This window comes from Mytilus californianus, unplaced genomic scaffold (genome assembly GCF_021869535.1).
Source record: "Mytilus californianus isolate M0D057914Y unplaced genomic scaffold, xbMytCali1.0.p SCAF_5, whole genome shotgun sequence".
NCBI classification, from domain to species: Eukaryota; Metazoa; Mollusca; class Bivalvia; order Mytilida; family Mytilidae; genus Mytilus; species Mytilus californianus.
In genome coordinates, this window is record NW_026262701.1 from 81,974,654 (window position 1) to 82,000,653 (window position 26,000).

Sequence of the window (26,000 nt, forward strand, 5' to 3'; positions counted from 1 at the left end):
CTATTTCAGAAGTTTGTACATAAGAAGGATTGCTAATTTGACAGTAAAATGACAGTAAAATGTACGGGACTGAAGGCGATTTTCATTTTATGAAAATGAAGATTCCTTAAAAAAAATCAAAAAAAGGGGTGGTGGTAGGGTGGTGGGCGTTGGTTGATTAATTAAGATATGATGCATGTATCCATCATGATACCTGCTAAGTTTGAAGCTATAATTGGTTAATTTGTTCATTTTACCATTTCAGTGGCATGGAACCCCCCAAAAAATGACGCGTACCATTTCGACAAAAACTACAGTTATATTATGTCGCGACTAACATTTTGATCAAATTTCTTTTGTCGATATCTTCAACTTTTTCTGAGTAGAAGCAGCATGAAGTGAATGTCAAAATTTAGAATATGACCTTTACCTTTGACCATGACCTCATTTTCTAAAACGACTCTAGGTTTATACGGCTTACGGTTAATGAATTACAAACATATTACGACAGATGGTTTGGTTAAGGTAGATAACTCCTATAAGATTTCACTGGATCGCTTCGATCCAAATTAGCCAAAAATTCCTGAGGAAGTAACGAACAATTCAGAAGACATTTTGTCGTTATCTTTTTTTGTTACAAAGGAGATATGCACACACACAAGATAAACAGTGAATTGGGAGATAACTCTGACAAAGAAAATTGTTCAGCTTAGCAGGGGGAAATTTAAAAGCGCGTAAACTGTATGATACTATATAAAAAATAACTAAACGACATATCGGGAAACAAAAATTACACGCAAGAACAAATTTGGCGGAAGAAAAAAAAAATAATCAGAACAAATACAATAGGTCTTTCCACAAAAAAGTGGAAAGACCTAGTAATTTATCAAAATAAATGATAGAATGATACTAAATATAATAATGATAATTTATCAAAATATATGATAGAAATTATAGCAAAATGCAATGAATGAAAAACATTAAGACAACATTTTACGAATATATTGATTCACTGCACACTATTATATTGGGATAATTAAATCATAACGTATTATGGTTAAAGTCGTTTGTGGCTTGTTAACACGATTGAAATAAAGTTTGAATATATGTCGTGTCATACACATGTATCCTTTTATCAATTGTTTCTTGAACATTTAACTGTTTTCCTATGATAATCAATTGTAAAAACTATTTTTATGTCTAACCTTAAGATGAATTCAATCAGACATAATATATACATGTTCACCTGAACGGATAATCAAAATGAAAAAAAAAAGTTACCGATGAATTTTGTGTTTATTTTTTAGTTAGTTGTGTTTTGTTTTTTTGTGATGTATATTTACACAGTTTTAGCTGCTACATCCCAATAATTATCACATTAACATATTCTGCTTGCTTGGGTTACTCACCCAATTTCGTCAGTAAAACGGAATGTAACCAACTGTCATATAAGAAGGCTGTTTAGCTAGCTGTAAAACAAGGATTTACATACCATTTTCTTTGGAAAATACATTTACCAAGTAAGGAATATGGTAGGACAGTTGTTTTATGAAATTTGATGCGACTGTCATACAAGTGAGAGGTTAAGCACTATAAAACCAGGTTCAATCCATCATTTTTTACATTTGAAAATGCCTGTACCAAGTCAGGAATATGACAGTTGTTGTCCATTCGTTTGATGTGTTTTATCATTTGATTTTGCCATTTGATTAGGGACTTTCCGTTTTGAATTTTCCTCGGAGTTCAGTATTTTTGTGATTTTACTTTTTACATTCGTTTCGTTAGTTGGTAAAGTGTCACTTTTAATTTTGTCAATTTTGATGGACTTCCCTCTTTCTTAGTTTACCTCGAAGTTTAGTATTTTTGCTATACTTTGTCTGCCGTACACACACACACACAATTATTTGTTTAAACCATAACCTTTTTGATATTACCTCTAAAGCTTGAAATGGCTAATTTGGCTAAACTATATCTTTTATAGATATGACTGTCATTTGCAAATTTCATGAATATTTAAGTCCATAAAATATATCTGCTTCATATGTTATAACATCACATTGCAATTGGAAATGTTCTATATATACACACATAAATATAATAAGTACGTCTGAACCAATGACAGATTTTTTCCATCGGATCACCAGTGATGGTGATACAAGGCTGAAAACACATTCTGCATCCTACAATAATTTGTAAGATCCTCTACGATAGATAACTCAGCTGATCTGTATTGTCCAATCTTTATGCCTTATATATATCATGTACTGTGTTACTACGCTAGATAAAAACTGACGAGGAAAGGTAACACCCGGCCACTGAAAGCTTGATTTTTGTCGAGCCTATGTGGTCGAGTGGTCTTACGCGCCAGGCATAGTGCAAGGCGATTTGGTGCAACGATATCTCAGTAGCATGAGTTCGAAAAGTTCGAAAGAAAGAAAAAATTTGCTTCCGCAAATTTACATATCTTACATTGTTGGGCTGCTATTTAGACGAATTATATAAATATATATATATCTAAAATGAAGATATTATATGATTGCCAATGAGACAACTCTTCACAAGAGACAACTCTTCACAAGAGACCAAATGACACAAAAATTAACAAGTGTAAGTCACCGTACGGCCTTCAACAATGAGCAAAGCCTATACCACATAGTCAGCTTTAAAATGCCTCGAAATGACAAATGGAATTAAATAAAACAATTCAAACGAAAAAACTGACGGGCTGATTTATGTAATGTCTAGCCTACCCAAAGACCATGTCCCAATACTATCATACCTTCGATTTAATTTGTGTTCGGTTAATATGTTTGGATCAATTTTGATAGAAAAACCTATATCCGAAAGACAAATTGAAAAAATACAAACATGAAAAACATCCTGCATTGAATCGAACAAACAAAAAAATTGAAAAAAAACATTCCATTTTTTAAATCTTAGTATAGTATTCAAGTTTGTTCAAAGTGCGCGGTATTGGCTTATTTCTGTAAACAATTGCTTTGAATTAAAAGGTCTGCACGTCTACCTATAAGTATCCATCTTGTATTTTTAATTAAAAGTTTAAGGTTATAGTAAAAACAGAATGAATTAGTATACCCTGGGTATCCTGTCATTCTACATATAACGTGTGCATCACTTAAATCAAAAGATTTGTCACAAATTGTTCCCCACACTCCATTTATATTTAACTCCACGGTCCCTTCATATGGTCCTGTACCACCAACCAACATTACCCCTGTAAAATTGTAGAATACATATAAAAAAGGTTATGTGAAATATGCATAAAAATATAAATCTTATAAATATACAATGTGGATTAAATCACTGTGAAGCTTAAGATAAATTTCAATCAATTAAAAAAATTAAGTACCATTTAGCCTTTAAAAAGCCTTTAAGATGAAGTATCCCAAGATACGTAATCGTTTATACAACTTACCTGATTGAATTGTCTTTTTAACAGACACATCAAATAATCAATACATATCATGAGATGATTGGAAGAAAGAACCATATATGCATTCCAAGTAGGACTAATTAACATGTGGTCCTTGCTGTTGACAGATTTAACTTTTACGAATAGTTTTCAATGATTTATTTATACAAACCACAAAATAATGAAAGGTAAGGTGATAATATCACTGTTTACTGGAATCATTGTATATTAATTAACTCATTTAGAAAATTCAATGGATGAACTATTAAAAACATCAGGTACATTCAATATACATTTTGAAACGTGTATGCGGAGAAGGGAACAGAGTTTAGTGAGAAAAAAAAACTTATCAACTGCAGTTCTTAAAATAAATCTGCAGATCTTTTAAGCGGACAACCGATCTCTGTTGTTGACGTTTGTTACGATTTATTCTTTTCTTCAGTGAAATCTACTTGTTCGTATCTTATGGGTAATAATAACCATGATCTCGACAGACGGCCATTTTGTAATATTTGCATTACCAATGTTATCATCACTTCTACCACATGATACGGATATAAAAATTTACAAAGTTACCTAAGTACAAATCCTCTTCTAAATCTAAGAAATTCACTAGCAATGTCTATATAAACAACGTTATATTGCTGTGTAAACCAAATAGTCCACGAAACCATTTTTCAAATTAATAAATTTAATCTATCAGCTATTAAAATAGACTAAATATATTTTGTAAAAATATCGACTACTTCTATATATTAGAAAAAAATTAGATAAGGATAAATAAACATCTGCCCTTTATCGAAGTATTCAATATTCTAAATCCTGACTAAAAAAACAGTCAAAGCTTCTTTCATGAAAAAAAAGCAACGTAAATTCTACCACTGTATCGAGTGTGATACGATATTATCTCGAGACAGTTTAGTGGTGGAATCTGTTTCTAAAATGATTTTTAAGCCATATGCAGACAAATTCAATCCTTTCATTTGACTAATCTGCAAAAAATTGTGTTCTTTTGGAATGAGGTCATCAGGCATGGTTGCCTTTTTGCATGACGTCACAATAAAAAATTCAGAGGAAAGCAAGAAAATGTGACGTCATAATCAAATTTTGACCAATGAATAACTAAGATCAAACGAACAACATGTTGATTAAATAAAAATAATCAACAGGTCAAAAAAACGACAAATCGTGTAAGAATTAGAGAAGCACAAATATCTTGTTACTTACACGTTTTTGGTTATCAGTAAAGTTATATGACTGAAACCACCACCTTAATAATATTACAGGCTTTTTGATGTGGTAACTGCATGATTTCAAATACCCCTTTTCATTGATCACATTTGTTGTTAAAGTTTAAAATCTTTTCCGAGTGATTCATTTTGCCCTTGTGTTACCTGTGTTGTGATTAATGATGAAAATAGTCAGTCCATTGAGATCTGCCTTACACTGGTGAGGAACTCTCAAAAGACAAGAGGAGAGGACTTAGAGGTTGACCTGGCTTACAGACAAAGCCACTACGATGGTCAGTCGTACGTCTAGAAAATGACTGTTCGTACTCGCAAGCATCCTGTTTGCCACATTTACACTGTAGTAGAAACACTATTTTTGTTGTCTTGCAAGAATCAGTTCAAAATATGGTGTTTGTTGTCCCATTGACGATAATGACACTATTCATTTCCGCAGTGATTAACTAGGTTTATATTCATCGGGAACGCTCAAACAAAAAAGATTAACAAGCCAAGGATAAATAAGACCTGAGTCTGACCTGCATGACCAAATGAGACCTAAGAATAGCAAAATTCTTCTGAAATCAACTTTGACTATTTGTATTTGTTTTGATAATTTCATAATTATGTGAGAGTGACGGCTTACAGTCTGGGTATACAGTGTCTCTTGCAAGTTTGACATTGTTTATTTCCCCAATCCGTTCAGGAACCTCTTGAAAAAAAACCTGACTGAGAGAACAAATAAGGCCTAGCTAACAAGTCTTGAATGGTTTTGGGGCTACGGAAAACCAGTTGACTCGAAGAAGACATTTGAATTTTGGATGTTTTCTTTATTTATTTTCTATCTTTGCAGATAAGGTACGTATATATACGTGTAAAATATCATTGCAGCTGCTGTTGTAGCACGAAAATCTCTTTCGATGCCTTTTAATTTGTAGACCAGGTTTGTTAAGAAGCTTTAGGGTTCTTATAATCGCTTTGTGACAGTATCATTGTTGGAACAAAGCCGTCCAAATCTAATGGCCTGTAGAAAATGTTTTTGAAAGCTTTCGATGTCTGTCTGTCTTTGGGTTGCAATACAGATTTGCCAATATGATTCCATCAAATACTTGTTTACTAGTGTCACGGATTGTGACCAAAGAGATAGATGGTAGTTTGTAATTTTTTTAAAGGAAAGGCGTTGTTGGCATGCTGATGAACTCATTAAATTCATGTTCAGTATTATTCCCACTTCATTTTAATGTCGTAACGGAATCGGAACCTCGAGGGGTATTAATAATTGGCTGTTCTAATTTGACTTATAAAATATTGACTACAACGAGGAGCACCAACTTTAGAGTTGCAGTGGAACTTTAGAACAAAAACATGGCTGCCATTATCAGGAAAACCTAAAAAATGTGAAAAAAAATTTTGGGGTTTGATGAATTAGTATGCTTAAACCTAAAATCATTAATTTTAATACAATTAAGTGACAACTATATACAGATTTTGGAAGATTTTGTCACTCATTAGAACTACCATGATTAAATATGTTAGCGTTTGTGTTTGTAACAATTCAGTGTTTCTGTTATTCCGTTGTTTCCCTCTTATAATTGATGTGTATTCTTCGGTTTTGGTTTATGGCCCAGATTTTTTTTTTTTTGGCTTAATCGATTGATGCCTATTGAACAGCAGTATACAACTGTTGCTTTTTTAGAGGAATTTGAATTTTTTAAAACTTTTTCTGTAGTTTCCATTGCATCAAGCTCAAAGCTTGATTAAACTTCACTTCTAAGTTAACTGGCATGTATGGATGATTGGGGATTTGGCTTTGGAATTTACAAAATGGCTGCCGTTACCATGGAAACAATGAAAAAAGGTCAAAATGCTCTAAACACCTTCCTAAAAACCTTAAAGTAGCATTTCCTATCTTACAGTGGTAGATCAAATCCATTGTTCCCTTTGATGTATCAAAGTGGCATCTGTCATTAAAATTTTGGAATTGGTCACCGTTACCATGGAAACTGCAAAAACGGCCAAAATTTCAAAAAATGCTCCAAACTTAATATAAATGTTACGTAGTAAGTATTTTGACTTTGGAATTTCCAAAATTGCCACCGTAGGCATTGAAACAGCAGAAAAGTGTAAAATTTTCAAAATGTTCCAAATGTTCTGAAAATTTACAGACAGAAATAAAGTCATGCATACATGTTCATATTATGTTTGAAATTTTCTAAATTAGGGTAGGGTGACATCCGCTACTGCTTGCAATCGTAATATTCTGCTTGTTCAAATTAATGTTCCATTTATAAAGAGATAGTGTTCACCAATGAATGTAAAATTATTGCATTTCAATAGCAAGGTTAAATGCTTGACTAAACATTCAGTTGGTAGGTGTAATGTGCTGTTTGTGTTAAAATTCCTTATTAACAGGATTAACCATCTTCATGTGGTGTGCTGGATGTAACGTCGAGCGAAGGTAGGGATTGCTTGACGTGTGAGAGGTAAGGATCGTATCGTTACCCCCAAGCATAGATATCAATAGCTGTATTAGGCAAAACCTTTTGGAACTTTTGGCCCTCAAAGCTCTTCAACTTCGTTCTTTTTTGCCGTTTATGGTTCGAGCCTTACTCATGTTACTAATGAATCATTTGTAGACTGGCGCATAAGTTATAAGTCTGGTTCTTTGCTGAGATTTTTTACAATCACTAGGTCGATGACGATGGTGGAGACACTTCTCGATATTTACAGTAAAACAGTTAACATATCAATTGAACATGTTATTATTTGTATTTATAACATGTTACAATGCAGGACATGTATCTTAACACGTGTTTATGAGTTTACGAGAAGGGTCAAAACTTCACTGTAGACTCTAGAATAAAGAATAGAAACGTGAAATGTGTAAAGAAACAACAACCAGCAGGACAGAAAACAACACAAGGCCACCAATGTTTCTTCAACGCAGCGGACAAAATTCCGCACCCAGAGACAGGCTTCAGCTTACACCTATACAATAATGTAAAACTGTATACTGGTTCAGCTAAAAAGACTAGTATATGAGGATATTCAAAAGTGTTGCCTTATACTCTAATAGTCTTAAAATCTAAGTTCTTTGTGTTAGGGTTAACAATAAAGAGACACAATATATTACAAAATGATTCATGATCGCATATAAATTTCAAACATTAATACTTTAAGTCTTTGATTTTAGTCCATCTTTTTGGCACTCATCATTCATTCTAAAATTACCTGTGAATGTTCATATTGAAATACACCTCAAACAACGCCTCAAACAAAATTTACTTTTCTACAATTATATTTATGGGTGTTTACCAAGATTTATAGGTTAACAAAACTTACGCAAATAAATTTGGATTCGTTGTCGGACCAATTGTTTATTCCTTTAAAGTGTTAGTACTTGTTGATTCCTTTTTAACGTTTGTTGTTTTTTGTTTGTTTTTTGGGGGGGAATTTTTCTTGTTTCTTTTTAGAGGGAGGGGTTTCTACATGTACATGTTACCGTAAAAAAATCCACGAAATACAGATGAATGAAATTGTAAAGCTTATTTCAAAGGAACAATATCATTAGAATACGCAGGATCTTATAAGACTTACCTTCCACTGGTTCTAATCCATGTCCTGTAAAAGTGAAATACAAGCATACATATTTTTGTGCAATTCTGACTAGGAATAAGATATTACAACAACCAAAAATTATCCATGCTCTTTTCTTGTTCTCGTGAATCGATCATATGAACATTGTCGACTAATTCCGTTCAATGAATATGGTAATTCCAGTTTATTTATGAGATCTTGAACAATTTTAAAGAAAAAGACAGCAACAACTTGCATTGCATTAGCTTTAAAGGTGTTTTTTTTATGTTTTATCTCAGTTCATACTATTTTTTTTTCAATCTGCATAGTTTTTTATTTAACGTGAATCAGTTATCTTTTAATCATCATACTTACTGACACAGTTAAGTCCAACATCACTGTGATAGTCACAATTTGTTTTAAACCATTCACTTGAGGGACAGGTACCAATATCATCCTCATTGCCAGTGCATCGTATATTATTTAGCATTATGTGTCCACCATTGCCGCTTGAAAGACGTTTTCGGTTAAATAGACCTATTACTCTGAAAGAAGTATTATTAAATCTCTTAGACACTCACAAGTTCCTACAACCTTTTTTTTCTTTATTTGACTTGCAAGTAAATAAGAATGGGTTAGTGCTTATCTAACTTGATGTGACGGAGTCAAAACTTAGAGACTGTTTGGTTAATTAAGAATCAGAAGATACACAAGTTTCGCAATATTAAAATTACTTTGTTTATTGGAAAACCAAAGTGCCTGGAATGTGGTAACTTTTAATCAACACCATTGTTCTATATAAATAATATATAAAGTTGAACTCCATAAAGGGGTGCAATTTAAAGGTTCTGATCTTTAATATTTTTGCATGCAAAAAACACCAAAGCTACTTATATTGTATTGTAACGGATTCGTCCTCATTGTTTGGCAGTATGTGTCCCCTCCCCCTTTTCAACAGTTCCACCTCCGTGTAACAGCATTGGATACTAATAAATTGTTAATTATGTTTTCTTTTATTAAAATAAGTTATCTTAGATATTTAGTACTTAAACACATTTTTTATAGACAGTAACTTGAGCAAAGATAAAAATAACGTTAGGTCCCATCTGAAACTGAGTCGCTTTTCCATTTATTTTTGTATAGTGTAAATACGGGATTTCCTTATTCTTAACCTACCTTTATATACGTGTTGATGATTGTATTATGTTGTGTTAATCTCTATATATAATTATAGTCAGTGGATTAGTTAACCTGGTCAAGTTTCTAGAGACTCAGAGTCTCTCTTTTTCTGTGTAATGTTCGCCATGTTTACGTGAGTCGCTTACCATAAACCAGTCTAAGTGCACTGTCGTGAACGGCGATATTACATCGAAATAGAGTCTTTTGATTCGCTTTTGACGTCAAATGAAGTCTTTCGAGTCTCTTTCATTGTATATATATATATATATATATATATATATTGGACTGCTATTGAAAGCGTTAATCGTAATCGGACTTCCGTGGCAAAAAGTTGCTTACAATCACAAGCCTAAATATTAAAATCCTTTCGTCACTGTAGCTAACAATTTAAGCTTGCACTTTAAAAGGTTAGGAAATATTTTTGTCAGAGTTTTACTTTATATAAAACATAGATTTATAAGTTTCATATTATAAAAGACTCTAAAGATTAGACGAACAAATTTTCTGCTGAAAAGTACACAAAAAGTCGGAAAGATAAGATATTTCATATTTTATACACTAACTCAACGACGCAGACTCGAGTCTTAAAGTCGCTATTCAAATAAGACATCAACATAGTTTTTCTTCAAAGAAAGTTACAGTTAAAGTGATTCTTATATTATTTACTTGAAATACCAATAGTATAGAAATTATTATTATTAATTTCCAACTATTCTTTACATATTACGAAGTCGAATCTTCACAAAAGTACAGTAAAATCAGGAGTCGCAACTTATACATAAGTCGACATAGCTGATATAATACTTCATTAAATCATTAACTTTATACGAATTGATTATTTTTGTCTACTGAAACAACGCATCTTTAATCATATCACTTGGAGTACGGGGTTGAGTTGACTCAAGGGAGCAGTCATTGGAAAGAGTAATTGCGGATTATAAGTTTGTCTGACAAATAGTATAGTTTTTGCCAGTGGGTCATATTTTCACTTCAGGGTAACGAAAACGCTATAGCAACACAGAGCGAAAACGTTGCAGTATGATATTATATTTTGATTCATTTGTAATATTTTTCAAAGATATATGTAGGACTGAAATAAAATGTTTGATCATTTATCTTTACATTGCACTGAACAATATTTTGGTTTTTTTTCAGTTTAATTTATCAGTCAAACCAAATCAACTAATCAATCCACGAACAAGTTATTCTTAAAATACGATCATGTAAGGCAAGCGTTGAAATTCACGAATTACATTATTTCTGAACTGATTTAAATGGTTTGGACTCACTGAAAAACTAATTTATATTTCTATCTTTATAAATGTAAGTGTTTTGTGTACAATTTGTAATTTTATATGACCATTATAAGAATCTGTGGACATGTAATCTTGTATATGCAAAACAAAATGTAGATAGAATCTCCAATTAGTATGGTGTGTTAATGAGACAGTTCTCCATGTTAGTATAAGGTGTATTATTCTGGCAGTTAAACATCAAGCTGCTCAATTTAAAAAAAAAAACAAACCTGTACCACTTGGTCAACATGGGTGGGTATCAAACTAAATAAATGATAACTTGTACAAAACGTCTGCACAAATTATAATTTGTACAAGAATGTACAAAACGTCTTCACAAATTACAATTTTTATAATATTGTACAAAACGTCTACACAAATTATAATTTGTATAAGATTGTACAAAACGTCTGCACAATTTATAATTTGCATAGTATAAGATTGTACAAAACAGGCGCTTCTGCTAATTCAATAAGACTTCCTCATAACTCTTTACAGAATACACATGATATAAGAGAAAGAAGAAACGTATATTGTCCCTTTAAATGTTATAAATTTGTCAAACTCCTAAACTAAACGAAATTTGTCTTTTATTTGTATTGTATAATCCATCCTGACATAAAAATATAACTGATTTACTATGTAACTATAAGATTTACATAATATAGTGCAAATATGGTCAGTTTTGGTTGATGCGGACAAATAATTATGTTATACGAGTCAGTCTGAGATATCAAAAATACTGAAATTTGTTTACGATGCAATATTTTGAATAAAAAGAGGACATGCTAGCACTCTAAACTGATGCGTACAAAATTTTGTAGTCATTGTGTTCCAATATTGCTGTCATTTGTATTATACAATCAATCCTGACATAAAAATATAACTGATTTACTATGAGGCTATATAGATTTTCATAATAAGGTGCAAAGGTGGTCGCTTTTGGTTAATGTGGTCAAATAATTCTGTTATACGAGTCAGCCTGAGGTATCAAAACTACTGACATTTTTTTACGATTTAATATTTTGAATAAAAAGAGGACATGCTGGCACTCTAAGTTGATGCGGACAAAATTTTGTAGTCATTGTGTTCAAATATTGCTGTCATTTGTATTATACAATCAATCCTGACATAAAAATATTACTGCTTTACTATGCGGCTATACAGATTTACTTATTAAAGTGCAAATATGGTCAGTTTTGGTTGATGCAGACAAATAATTCTGTTATACGAGTCAGCCTGAGGTATCAAAACTACTGAAATTTGTTTCCGATCCAATATTTTGAATAAAAAGAGGACATGCTGGCACTCTAATTTGATGCGAAAAATTTGGTAGTCATTGTGTTCCAATATTGCTGTCATTTTTATTATACAATCCATCCTGACATAGAAATATTACTGATTTACTATGAGGCTATATAAAGTTACAACATAAAGTGCAAACATGGTCAGTTTTGGTTGATGCAGTCAAATAATTTTGTTATACGAGTCAGCTTGAGGGATCAAAACTACTGAAATTTTTTTAACGATTCAATATTTTGAATAAAAAGAGGACGTGCTGACACTCTCAATTGATGCGGACAAAATTTTGTAGTCATTGTACTCCAATATTGCTGTCATTTGTAATATAAAATCCATCCTGCCATAAAAATATTACTGATTTACTATGCGACTATATAGATTTACATAGTAAAGTGCAAATATGGTCAGTTTTGGTTGATGCATCAAATAATTTTGTTATGTTTGAGCCAGTCTGAGATGTGAAAACTGCTGGATTTTGGTGATGATTTAATTATTGAAATAAAAGGAGGACATGCTTGAACTGTTTATTTAAATTGTGCGGAAAAAGAAATATACTATGATTAATTTTCAATTAATTAAAGAGGTGTCATATCATTAACTGTAAGCGTCAATATGTCAATATTGTTTAAATATAAATCACTGGAGGCTTAAAAGCAGGTTTACCCACTAGTTTCTTCGGAAAATACCTGTTCCAAGTCAATATCATGACGGTTGTTTCCGGGCCAAAAATGAATTAAATACACAAGACAAATAATCTTCTTTATTATATCAAGTTTACCGAGTTAAAGTCCAATCCTAGAACACTGAATACTAGAATTACATATAACAAGTGATGCTGAAATTTATCAAACCATCTCCAACGCGACATTAATCCAAAACTAAGTCACCTACGTCTGTACATGTGACCTTCCTGTAAACAAAACTGTATATATTCCAAGCGTGCCTATGACGTCATTCAATAGTTTCCTCGGAGTTTAGTATTTTTGTGATTTTACTATTTTACTTGATTTTCGGTGCTTTCAATTATCAATGTATATTTTTCCTTTAGATAGGGACTCAAAAGAGGCCAAAAAGAATTCATGTAGCCAAGATTGTTAACTTTCTCCGATGGAATTAGTTAACTTTTATTAACACAGAATTTGTGAGAAAAAAAATTATTACACCAATGTTAGTGTTGGAGCATTAGTTATCGGTTCAAAGATATCGTTATGAAACTAACAATCCATCAGTTATGATAGTGCAAATACCACATGTACAGGGTATAAAGATTCTTTGAGACTAAAATCAGAAACAAATACTTTTTCTCGCATATTTTGTATTGCCTGAAATTGGTTATTTTTCAGGTTGAATCCTCAAAATAATCGCCTTTTTCAAATATCTGTGAATTGATTTTCCTTTAATTTAACACAGAATATGTTCTCCCCATGTATTTCTATATAAGAACACAATAAAATAGAATTACGAATTGTAAGTACGGATTTTTTCTCGAAAATAAGTACTTTTTTTAGTACCTTCACCGAATCATTTTAATTCAAAGAGGTAGCTCCTATTGTCCGTGGTTATTTTTACATTAGGGACGTTTAAACAGTCTTTTCTGAAAAGAGAATTACTGCTCTGGGTATATCTTTCACGGTGTCATTTTGTAAAAAAAATATTGTCTTTTCATAATTGACTCACTCCATTCCTTTAATACTACTGAAAACATATCAGATATTTCAAGTACCTCTGATATCCTAACATATGACAAACAACTTTGGCGTCATTTAATCTAAATTCACGATTACATACTGTTCCCCAACTACCATTGTGGTTTATTTCAAGTCTTCCTTCCCAAGGACCTTTGCCTCCGGATAGCCTAACATCTGCAAATATTTGATAACGACGGTATATAATAAAATCATGTCTTGACAAAATGTTTTCTTTTTTTCAACTGTATTGCCAAAAGTGAAGTATGTGTTAGTTATATTCTAAATTCTAAAAGTTTAGAAGAAAACAATTGTTTTGTGTGGTTTTTTATGATGTCACTATGACATTACAAGTCCAAACTTTACAATTTGGTATGTGACTAGCTTTTTAACCAACTCTTGAGGAGCTTTTATTGAAATTAATATGATAAGGACATATCATTGCGTTTTCTCTGTTGTAATGTTTCACGATTGGTACATTGTAGTATTCGGTCTGTAATACTTTGTATATGATATGTGTGGTTTTTTTTTTATATTTTTCTTATAGTTGAAGGCCATGTTGAGAACTCTATTTGTTTTCATTCTTGTCCATTGTCCATTGGTGGATAGTTGTTTCATTGGAAATCATACCATATCTCCTAAGTCGTTTTTCGTTTTTTTGCCATGGCATTATTAGTTTTTTTTTTCGACTTATGAGCTTGAATATCTCTTTAGTATCTTTCACCTCTCTTTTATGGTTTCTACCATTGGCAAAGACTGATTAAGCTTAATTCATAAAAAAAAAATTTTGTTTTCAATGCTTTTCAATTGTGTTTTTGATTTGTTCTAACTGTTTTTACTCGAGCGCATGATGAGTTTTATGTTGACAAAATGCGTGTAAGGAGTAGGAAAACAAGTAAGTAAATAATAAATTAGATTTTTGTAGGGTTTCACATTATTATGCATATAAGTAATCAGATAATCATAGATTTGTGAGTATACGAGTTTTTTTTCAGATAATTTAGATGAAGCATGAAAAACCGAGGTCAGTCTTTGATAAGTCATGTCGGAATTATGTCCTGCGTTATTCTATTCAACTTCGTATTTGATAGGCCTTCCAACTCTTTGATTCAGGCGCATTCATAATTTCTATTTAGATGACACACTAGTCTCACTTACAGTTTTAAGCCTGGCATGTGTGGCGAGAAAAAGTCCAGTAGTCCGCCCTTTATACCAGTGTTGACATGAAATTTCATTCATACGCTTAGTTTCAAATTCATTATTCAAAATAATTCTATGGTTGATTAAACTAACGGATCATAAGGTCTATATATATAAGAAGATGTGGTATGAGTGCCAATGAGACAACTCTCTCATCCAAGTCACAGTTTGTAAAAGTAAACCATTATAGGTCAAAGTACGGTCTTCAACACGGAGTCTTGGCTCACACCGAACAGCAAGCTATAAAGGGCCCCAAAAATGACATGTGTAAAACCATTCAAACGGGAAAACCAAATGTCTAATCTATACAAAAAACGAGAAACGAGAAACACTTATGAACCACATCAACAAACGACAACTACTGACTTCCGATTCCTGACTTAGGACAGGTGCAAACAAATGCAGCGGGTTTAAACGTTTTACTAGTAATAGGTACCAACCTTCGCCCTTATCTGAAACTCTATAAAAGATCTGTACGAGTTAATCGTTTTTTTAAAGAACCAACGCCTATCAATAGTATCATATTATATAACAAGCCTGGTACCTTTGATGTTTAATTTCAATTGGATTTTTTTACACCAATAAATTAGGAGAGTGGATATACTTCCAGGCCAAATACATCAACACTGCTTTAGCATTTAATCCCCTGATGCTTCGCTCAGCCTGTGATCTAACACTGCTCTTGTGTTACTAGGCCTCTTAATTCAGAATTAAAAACTTCTTCAAAGAATGATTCAATGATTTGTACGTCTTATGTTTCACTTTTCCGATCTCATTTGCAGATCGTAAAATTATTAAGCTGCGATGCTGCAACCTTAAAATAAAGTATATTGTATATTGCATTTGTTTCAATCTATATCGTCCATTTTTTTTAGAAATGCGTCATCTTTTTCGACCATTTTTATAATTTTATAAGTAGTGCCACCCCTTGCTAATTTAAATTCTGGTCAAAAGTATAGATTATGGTACATAGAGAATATTTCAGCAAACATATTTGTGGGCGACGGGTGGCGTCACTGTTATTTTTTCAGAAAACTGTCAAGAAATCCTGCCAAATAATGCAAATAACTAGGTTTTAAAGAAATTTACCTAAAATTCTGACGTCACCAATATCACTGATGACGCCATAGATGAAAATCTTTTTTTTTAATGAAAAAATTACATTTTAATATATTTTTACAGCAAATAATCATTATATTATTTCAGTTAAAAAAATCAGATTTTAAGGGCGAAAATTATGAGTTAGTGAGACCAACTCCTTTTGTAGGAAAGGAACTTTTGGTTTGGATCGTGTCGCGCAATCTTTAGTGTATGGTCCATTCGTCTTTTATCTTTTTTTCAATGGTACTTTTTGTTTCTTTTCGAATTATAATTCTTATTGTATTTTGTATTTTGGGGTTTTGGGTTCCCCTTTTTATTGTCCCTCCCTTTTCACTATGAAGACACTCAATATGCAATAATCACATGTGTAGACGTTCATCAATATGATTTTGACCTAAAACATTTAATCATTTTTTACTAACTTTGAATTGTATTATGCGTATGCATTGATTAATTTATATACATAAATTCATAATTATATCAAAAAGCATAAAGAGCAGCACACCCACAATTGGTCCTATTTATATTTGCTTAGCATAAAAATTTGGAACACGAAGTGAGAGAAAATATAATCAGCATGAAAAACTCATATAATTAGCAAAACTTACTAGTTGCATGTCCTTGTGTGAAAAACCCAAGTACCATTAAGATCAGTACCATTGTTTATCTGCATGAGAAAAAATTAGAACATGCATATCAAAGTTTAAATAATGTACACGCAGTTGATTTTCGTATTAAATTGCTTCACTTTACTAAAGCTTTCATCATCGATATCAAAAGACATACATGAGCTTTTTTGCTCTCAATAAAAACCTATCACATACTTATGTCGAAATGAACATTTTGATTAATGAAACACTGCCACTATTAAACAAGAGAACACATTTACAAAACGATATCAAATAACAAATATCACATGAAACATAAAAAAAAGGGGGATGTATAATTACCCAGTCACGTCCGGTCTGTGTTTTCGCTAGATGTTTTGTGCCAGGTTAGGGGAAGGGTTTGGCGCCAGCTTACTAGTTGCCTGTCCCAAGTCAGGAGCTTTTTTTTTCATTGGTTGTCGTTTGTTGCTGTATATCTTATTTGTTTTTCGTTCATGGTTGAGGATGTATAAATACACAGTCACGTCCGGTCTGTGTTTTCGCTAGATGTTTTGTGCTTTGTATCAATCTGATAGGTTAAGCCCTTTTCAAATGATTTTTATAGTTGTTCTTATGTTGTACTGTTACACCACAGTCCCAGGTTAGAGGAAGGGTTTGGCGCCAGCTTACTAGTTGCCTGTCCCAAGTCAGGAGTCTTTCTTTCATTGGTTCTCGTTTGTTGCTGTATATCTTATTTGTTTTTCGTTCATTGTTTTGTTTTGAAATGTTTTACATTTGTCATTTCAAGGCCTTTTATAGCTGACTATGCGTTATTGGTTTCGCTCATTGTTTAATGGCCTACGGTGATGTATAGTTTTTATTTCACATGTCATTTGGTCTCTGGTGGAGAGTTAGCAATCATACCACATCTTGCTATTTTTATATTACATGTAATCAATAATTGTACTTGTGTAATAAAACCATGCATATGACAAGACTGAATAGTTATCTAAGTTGTTTAACTTTTAAAGTCTAGGCGTACCCATCTAATGCGGGATGGTCAAGAGATACTAGTAATCCAGAGATGCGATTAGGACACATGAGGTTTTTAAAGTGCTGTTTTCAATTTGTATACCCTTGTATTTGTATTTTACTTGTTTGTGCCAGGTAAATATTAATATTTTCGTTTCCGTATATCTAATCTGGTACACACTAGTAAAAAAATCGTTCGCACGACTTTGAAACTCGTGCGCAAGAATCTTGTTCGCACGATATTTAACAAAATGGTGTGCACAACTTTCAAAACCCGGTGCGCATCTCGTGGGCACAACTTTTCCGCTCGTGCACATGGCTTTCAAATTAGTGTGCATGACTTTCAAACTGGTGTGCATGATTTTCAAACTGGTGTACACGACTTTAAAACTCGTGCTCACGACATAACTGGTGCACAAGACTTTCAAATTAGTGCGCACGACATTCAAACTAGTGTGCACGAGTTTGAAAGTCATGCGCACCAGTTTGAAAGCCATGCACACAAGTACAAAAGTCATGCGCACGAGCTGAAAAGTCGTGAGCACGAGTTTAAAGGTCATGCGCACGGTATTTCAAGCACACAAAAATATTTTAATTTACATGCACTTAAGTGGCTCAGTATTATGCTTTTACCAGACTGTCTTGTCTGTATTACCAATTACACAAATTTGTTTGTAAGCGTCTTTGTTTGATTTAATTGTAAGTATTTAAACATTTAATTCAAATGTGGTGTATGCCTGTAATGTAGTTTTGGCTGCTGGATCCCAGGTAGGGTTTTATGTCTATTTGGGTTGCTCACCCAATTTGGCAATATTACGGAATATTAAACAACTGTTATACAAGTGATCATATTAGCTAGCATAAAACCCAGCTTTTAGCCACCACTTTATTCAAAAATGCGTGTACCAAGTCAGGAATATGACAGTTATCTACCTGTTTTTTTTCATGTTCAACAAAGATCTTCGTTTTATAGATATGAATGTGCATAAAAATTAATAGCAATCAGATAAGACAATCTATACTTTTTAAACGACATAAAACTTATGCAGGAAGAACAGACGGACTTATATTGTTATAAGAAAACTAGTCGGTGTGGTATTATCCAGTCTTTAGTTATACCAATTACATATGTTAATTATCACGTGTTAATCGGGAGATTTTATCGTTTTCGTGGATTTATGCAATAACGAATAAGCGGAACAGATCTTTCACGATTATCAAAATACGGTACCCAATCTCTAACGATCCGAAATATCTATTTTTTTTTAGCAACTATTACCATTTTTGCAAAATTTCTATCTAAAATCAATCAAAATAATGTTAAGAACTATTTCAAATAGTAATATTGAACGATATTTTTTAGAGAAAAGTAGTTTATGCATTAAAATTTGAAGAAAAAATATCATGTTTGCTTACTTTTTTATTTCTTTGAAATTTCGATGAGCAATCTGCCATTCTTTGTGTTGTAAAAACGGTATACTTTTATTATGCCTTAACTTTTCACGGATATGGATCATATTGTTGAACACATTTTGACAGACAACTTTTTTTCCAATATTTGTCATTATAATTAATTAAATTATATTACTTATATAATAGATATACTGAACGACAGTCGTGAACTATCATGTCTTGTCCTTTTATTATGAATCAATTACTTCAGAACAATATATACAATATAGCTTCCGTAACTGAACACGCGGATTATTTTATGATTTTTTTTTCTGGCATTAATTTTAAAACCAACATTAATGATTCCATAATAAAATACTTACAAATATGTTACTCTATCAAAGTTGATACTACGTACAATCACACTTTGTAACCTCCAACCTTTATTCTGCTTTATCTGTTTGCACTTAAGATATGAATCGTAAGGACGTGTTTTACCATTTTAGTTTTCAAAATAATAAACCAAAATGAAAAATGGGCTTACACTGATTTTTAAAAATTTTGGAATCGATTGACAGCATCAATAACATTGACTTATTCGTAAACCTTACTCTAATTTTGTTAGTCTATTTTATTGTTAACTGTTTCGCTCAAAATAAGATTATGATGCGGGTTCCGTTGTTAGAGCTAACGACCGACGGGTGCTAATTGACGAGAAACACTCACTTTGGGCCTACAGACCATGTAGTCTAAAAACATGCAAATCTACTATTTTTTTCTTAATAAATATAATTTAATATGCTGAATAGATTAGTGGTAATTAGCATCTTGTTGCAATATAGTATGTCACAAACACTTTTGAACACACTATCACATTGATGCTTGTATCTGTTGTATCTGATAAACAATTATAAACTGTTACACCTTATTACTGTATCATAAAACGTATAAATTCAATTTAAAGAAAACAGAATGAAGTGTAGTTTTGGTGCAATCATACCTCATTCTTTATTTTTATATCAACCTGTTTGTTAGCACTCAATAAGGTAGAGGTTGAGGTAGAAAAGTGTAATACTCACGAAAGGATTTATCATGTTTTATATCATGATAAATGAATAAGCTGTGATCAATGATATCTGACAGATTCAAGTTTTATGATAGATTTTTGATAAGCAAATTTGAATTTTAGTTTCAATAGTGGCATTATCAAAACTTTTTCTTTGTGAATATCCGAAAATATCATAAACATGTAATTATCTAAACAGAACAGATGTATTGTGACTGTTACACGTCAATTCAAGCCAAATGAACGTCACACAGATTAAGCAGAATAAAAGAGCCGTTTACTTGACAATAAAGATAAAGCACCGTTTAATAGTTCTTCATATGGAATTATTCATGCTAGGTGTTATAGTTTTAATATCAGCGTCACTCAGATATTTTACTATTAATTTTAATAAGCATTTTCTTTTTCTTTTATCGCACCAATTAGATGTAATATTCTAAAGAAAGATTGTATTATCATCATTAGAGTTGAAATTTCAGCATGAGAACTGCTTGAAGTTTGTCATTCTTTTGAACATAAAAAAATATGCAAATTTTGAACTCAAAACCAAGGAGTTCGTTACCAAAGTTACAGGGTAATAAACTTGTTGTCCCAATATTTCTAATGTATTTATCAATAGATATCATCACACAAACTCTCAAGAAAAGTACATGACCATCCGTCTCACATGAGAATATGATTGGTGGTTACAGAGAATTGCTATTGAATGCTTGATAAGAGATTGTAAATTTAAATGAGTGTTTTGTTTTTGAATTTTGGTATATTTGGTGAAAACAACGAAAATAATACATCTTTCATTTGTAGGTATAATTCAAATAATACACGCAAAAAAATATGGTACAACACAATGTATATGTGATTTAAAAATAATTTTTAATTCGTATGGTTATAAAGTAAACTATTGACGTTCCTGCATTAATCACACGTAGATTACTTTTTCTATTGCTCTTTCTGACCTCATGAATTATCATTTACTTTGTTTGACTATTTTTTACAAGTGTTGAACACAAAAGTACGGTTTGATAATGTTGTGGTAATTCAGGAGTTTGTGTCTCTCGGTACATGCTGCAATTCCAAGAAGATATTGTAAGCTTTGACATGCAAAACTAATTAGTACTTTTAAATAAAGTTCTTTTCCTTCAAGATCTGGTATTCTTGAAATATGTAATCATAAACAAATTATTAAAATGCCTTAGTTAGTCGCAGAAAGTGATATCTTGTTAATAGTAGCAGATAAATATAGTTAGTCGCAGTGAATCCCCCGACTTTGTTATTGATTTTTCCCATAAGAAATGCATTAAAAAAAAATCGGCGGCCTTAAAATTCCCGTCCGCAGATTATTATTAATCGCCGGCATGAAAATTGCAGCTCCCGCAGATTTTTTTTTTTTTAAATATTCGATTTCTTCAAAAATAATAATCTGCGGCAAACCCCGCTAAAAATCATTCGAATCTGTCTCGTATCGGCTCGAACTCTTGGACCCACAAAAGGGGGGATTCTAAGAACATGTCCATAATTTCGCTGCCTCCAATATCATTCATGATTTTGATTGGGATATGTTTTCATGGCAAATAACTAATTTTGTGGTTTTTACTACATCTTTTTTTTTGTTTAACTAACTACGTGTTTTGTCCTGTCGATGTCATCATTGTTTGGGTAATTCTCTCAAATATTGACCTGTACTGTTCTTTTACTTAAAGTAGAACTTATCACACAGTTTATTTTCTTTAATTTTCAAGATACTTATTTTCATACAAAAAGTCTATAGCACTAATGTTTTAATCATCTAAAACAAAGCTTTTAAAGTAAAATATGCGGACGGTTTAGAACTGACATGACATGAATACACAAGAAAACATGATTCTTGAATATAGCTCTTAATCAATAAAGTATCATTGACATTTCTTTTCAGAAAATCAGTTTGGGAGAATGAAAACACGAAATGCATATACTTCATGTAGGACAAAGTGAAGGGCATTTTATGAGAAACATAGATTGTTCTTTTACAACTGTTTAAAAAAGGAAACAGAACATATACGATGAATGACTTATTCAGAAATTTCACTTTTTTCAAGGTTGAAATTCATCGGTAGTCTGCTATTATAAAATTCGCCTCGTTCCCAATTGTCCTGACAAACTATATATAAATCTTAAGAACTGGAAGTGGTATTTAACTCTATCGAGAAAAGTAACTGAATCACGCTATGCCAATCAACATTGTATCTGAGTTCTGAAAGCGAACATTAAAACCTTTAAGAAATCTGTACAGTGTAAAATATAGGTTAAGTGGTCTTCTTTTTTAAGAAAGACCGTATATTTCCAAGATTCTTCATAACACAAATCTTATGCTTGTGGGTCATTCAGAATCTGTCATCAAAATTCCTAAGATCTAAATTGGTTTTGCACGAGCACTCGGATATGGACATGTGCATGTCTGTATTCCAAAAGTAACTTTCAATTTCATACAGTCGAAAATAAACTTGAGCACAAAATCCATTGTTATCAACAACAGTTAATTGTCGTCTCTTTCATACTAATAACAGATATTAAGATTTAGTTGAGAATAACTAGAAACGGATTCAAAAATTGTAGATAAGAAATTGAAAAGTAAATACGTTATATAATATACGTAAAATAATATTACACGTTGTTCGTTTTTAATTTAACATGCAGTTCCTTTTAAAACAAATTGTTATATTATATTTGACAAATTCAAACCTGTAGTTGAAGAAAAGATTTTTTTCCTTCTCGTTGGATACGGCCAGCTTGTGTGAATATGGTCATTGCTAAATGGTATGCCTTGTGTATTCAGATGCATGAACCTTGCATTTATTGACAAGCATGTGCTACCAAGCTTTAACGAAAGGGAAATGCGTTGTTTGATTGTAACTGTGGCAGCAAATATTTCATGCATATGGTTTGGATGAGGACAAGTGATTTGTCTTCTTTGTTGGCCGATAACACATTACTGAATTTGACTTTTTTCAAACAGCAAATGAAATGATAATATTTTTGGATCAATACATGATGCAGGTTAGCTTTATTTGCCTTTAATTATCTGTTGTGTATCAAGAACTGTTATAAAAGTAATCCCTCTCATCATTTATATAAAAGTATGCAAAATCACGATTTTTGAGAATGCATTGGCAAAGTTAGTCTTCAAAGATTAATAAATAGCAACCAACACATTAGTTACTGGTATACAGATGAGTATATAACATTCTGGTTGTCGCACACTCGATGGGCCTTAGGTAAAGTATTTTAATGATCATTTTGTATTTCGAATTTATCTATGAGTTATCACTTATTTAGTCAACGGAGCTTTTCCTTTATTTATATGCTTCCTTGTACCATAGGGTCAGGGGAGTTATTTCTAGCACAAGGCGTTCGTCATCATCGTCGTCCGTCGGCGTAAACTTTTTGGGAAATGTTCTCTAAAACCATTTAACCAATTTCATGCAAACTTGAACTAAATAATCTTAAGGGCATCTAGTATACTATCAACCAGCATGACCCCTGTGGGTAAAAATAGAAGATAAGGTTCAAATGCATTTATTGTCTTAAATAGTTAAAATAATTAATAAAAAAAGAAAATCGGACATTGGCTGAAATGCTCAGAATGTCAAGATTTACATACTTTCTATTTCCATCTAATTTATCAGGACACACTTAATATAAGTTATTGCCCTTAAATGACGATTTTTTTCTAGTTTTCGTGCATGTGTTTATAAAATAAGAAAATCTGTATGATGAGACAAAAGAGAGGCGAAAGATACCGAAGAGATATTCAAAGTAACATAAGTCGATAACAAACTGAAATTGCCATGGTCAAAAAAGGAAAACTCTCCATCAGATACCAAATGATGTAGAAGGAAGCAGCTATAGGTCACCGTGCGGCCTTCAACAATGAGCAAAAACCATATCAAATAGCAAGCTTTGAAAGGCATCGAGTTGTAAAACCTATGTTTGCCTATTAGAATGTATCTTCAACAGTTAAAAAGAAACCGAGATCACAAACATCATCAGCAAATATGGATCTACAAAAATTCTTATATGACTGATACCATCGAATGACTCTTTTTAGGAGTTGTTCTCTTTAGATAACGATTTTTAAATAATTTTTCAGTTTTTGTCTATTGACTTGAAAACTATATAAGTTTGGTAGAAATTGTAAACTGTTAAAGTGATCAACAATTCAAGAGCTACATCGGGCCAGTTAGATTTTATTACATGTGGTATACAATGAAGGCTTATAATTGTCAAAAGGTGTATGATGACCTGAAGATGTCGTGTCTGGTATCATTTAGTTTCTTTGACACTCTTTTATTTACATAATGTAACTGTTAGTTCGATCAAGAACGTTAAGTTAAATTTGATTCCAAAGGCAAATTAAACGTAATGCATAGATTTACAAAATCTGAAATTTCATTGGGTCAAGAAAGTATCACATATATACAATAGTTGCATGTACTTCCCTCAAAAGAGAGAGAGAGAGAGAGAGAGAGAGAGAGAGCTTTCCAGGACAAGACAAGAGATTTGTTTTTGAATGATATCATTTGTTACCTTTGACTTCCTTTTTGCATTTCCATGTAAAGCTAACACTCATTCAATCAGAGAAATAATGCAAATAGTTTTCGGTACTAAAAAATAAGGTCCTTACGTATTATTTTTTGGTATGCCAATTGTGCATTTCTTTATGCTGGCTTTAATTATTTGTTAGCTTGTCTAAAGTAAATAGGAACTATATAGTTAAAGTAAACCATAGGAACTCTTTGCTGATTTTAATGTTCAAATTACACAACTATCATAGTTACAATGCATTTCAATTTTATTGAAAGTGTTATTCAAAACATATCAAATTCTGTATGTATCGTATGTTTTTAATTTGTTTCCTTTTATATCTGATCACGAAAAAAAAATCCATCAGCCCTCGAGCCTGAGACTCCTTCCAGAACTTCAAGAAGAAAAAAAACCATTTTAATTGATTGTGCAGGAACTACATATGACATATAGGGAAAGACGCAATGTTCGGAGAATGCCATTACTGTTTATGAGGGCATGTTGTCAAAAGTGTTCAATTGTTTTTTCTTTTCTTTTCTGAATGATACTAATAGGGTATTCTAGGGAGGTATATATCCATATGCAAGTAACATTTTGCTTCGAAGGACAACACAATTTGATTTCATAAATTAACTTTTATACATTTAGCAAACTATAGATTTTGCTTTACTTTGACAAGCGAAAGCTCTCACTTCAATGTTTTCTTTATACATGACTCTCGATCGATTTTTGTTTTTGGTAAGTAATGTCCAAATTATTAATTTCTTGGTAAACTTTTCAAATTTTTTCAAAATCTTTAAAAACATTCTATTCTTGCACTATAAACCAAATATCTGTTCAATATTAGATTAATTTGTACATTTGTTTGAATGTTTGAGTCATTTGTGTTGTATGTCTTTGAGGTATATTTACACGCTTTTGGCTGCTGGATCCCAATTATTGTCAGACTAACCTATTATGTCTGTTTGGGTTGCTCAATATAACGGAACTATAGACAACTGTCATACATGTGGGATGTTTAGCTAGTTAAAAAAAACTAGGTTTAACACACCATTTACGTCGGAAAATGTTTGTATAAAGTCAGGAATATGGCAGTTATTTTTATCTTATTTCGTAGATTGATATTGTTTGATTTTGTCAGTTTTTATGGATTTCCGCTTTTTTGAATTTGCCTTGGAGCTATGTTTGTTATACTTTGTCGCATGGAGTTGACAATGAGAAAGGAGAATAAAAGTGAGCATGGAAATGGTGAATATGTCAAAGAGACAACAACCCGAACAAAGAGCACACAACAGCCGAAGGCCACCAATGGGTCTTCAACGAAGCGAGAAAATCCCGCACCCGGAGGTGGTCCTCAGCTGGCCCCTAAATAAAATTGTGTACTAGT

General features: G+C 32.1%; 1 protein-coding gene across 1 annotated transcript in view; it reads right to left on the bottom strand.

Annotated features, from left to right (window-relative positions):
- LOC127702783 (scavenger receptor cysteine-rich domain superfamily protein-like) overlaps positions 1 to 16,621 on the bottom strand; it is a 36,287-nt gene extending 19,666 nt beyond the window's left edge. The window contains exons 1-3 of the mRNA XM_052207086.1: positions 16,585 to 16,621; positions 13,714 to 13,852; positions 8,236 to 8,259 (exon numbers count right to left, since the gene is read on the bottom strand). Of these exons, the coding sequence (XP_052063046.1) occupies positions 8,236 to 8,259; positions 13,714 to 13,852; positions 16,585 to 16,621 (200 nt within the window). The remainder of the gene's footprint in view (positions 1 to 8,235; positions 8,260 to 13,713; positions 13,853 to 16,584) is intronic.
- Positions 16,622 to 26,000: the final 9,379 nt, after the last annotated feature.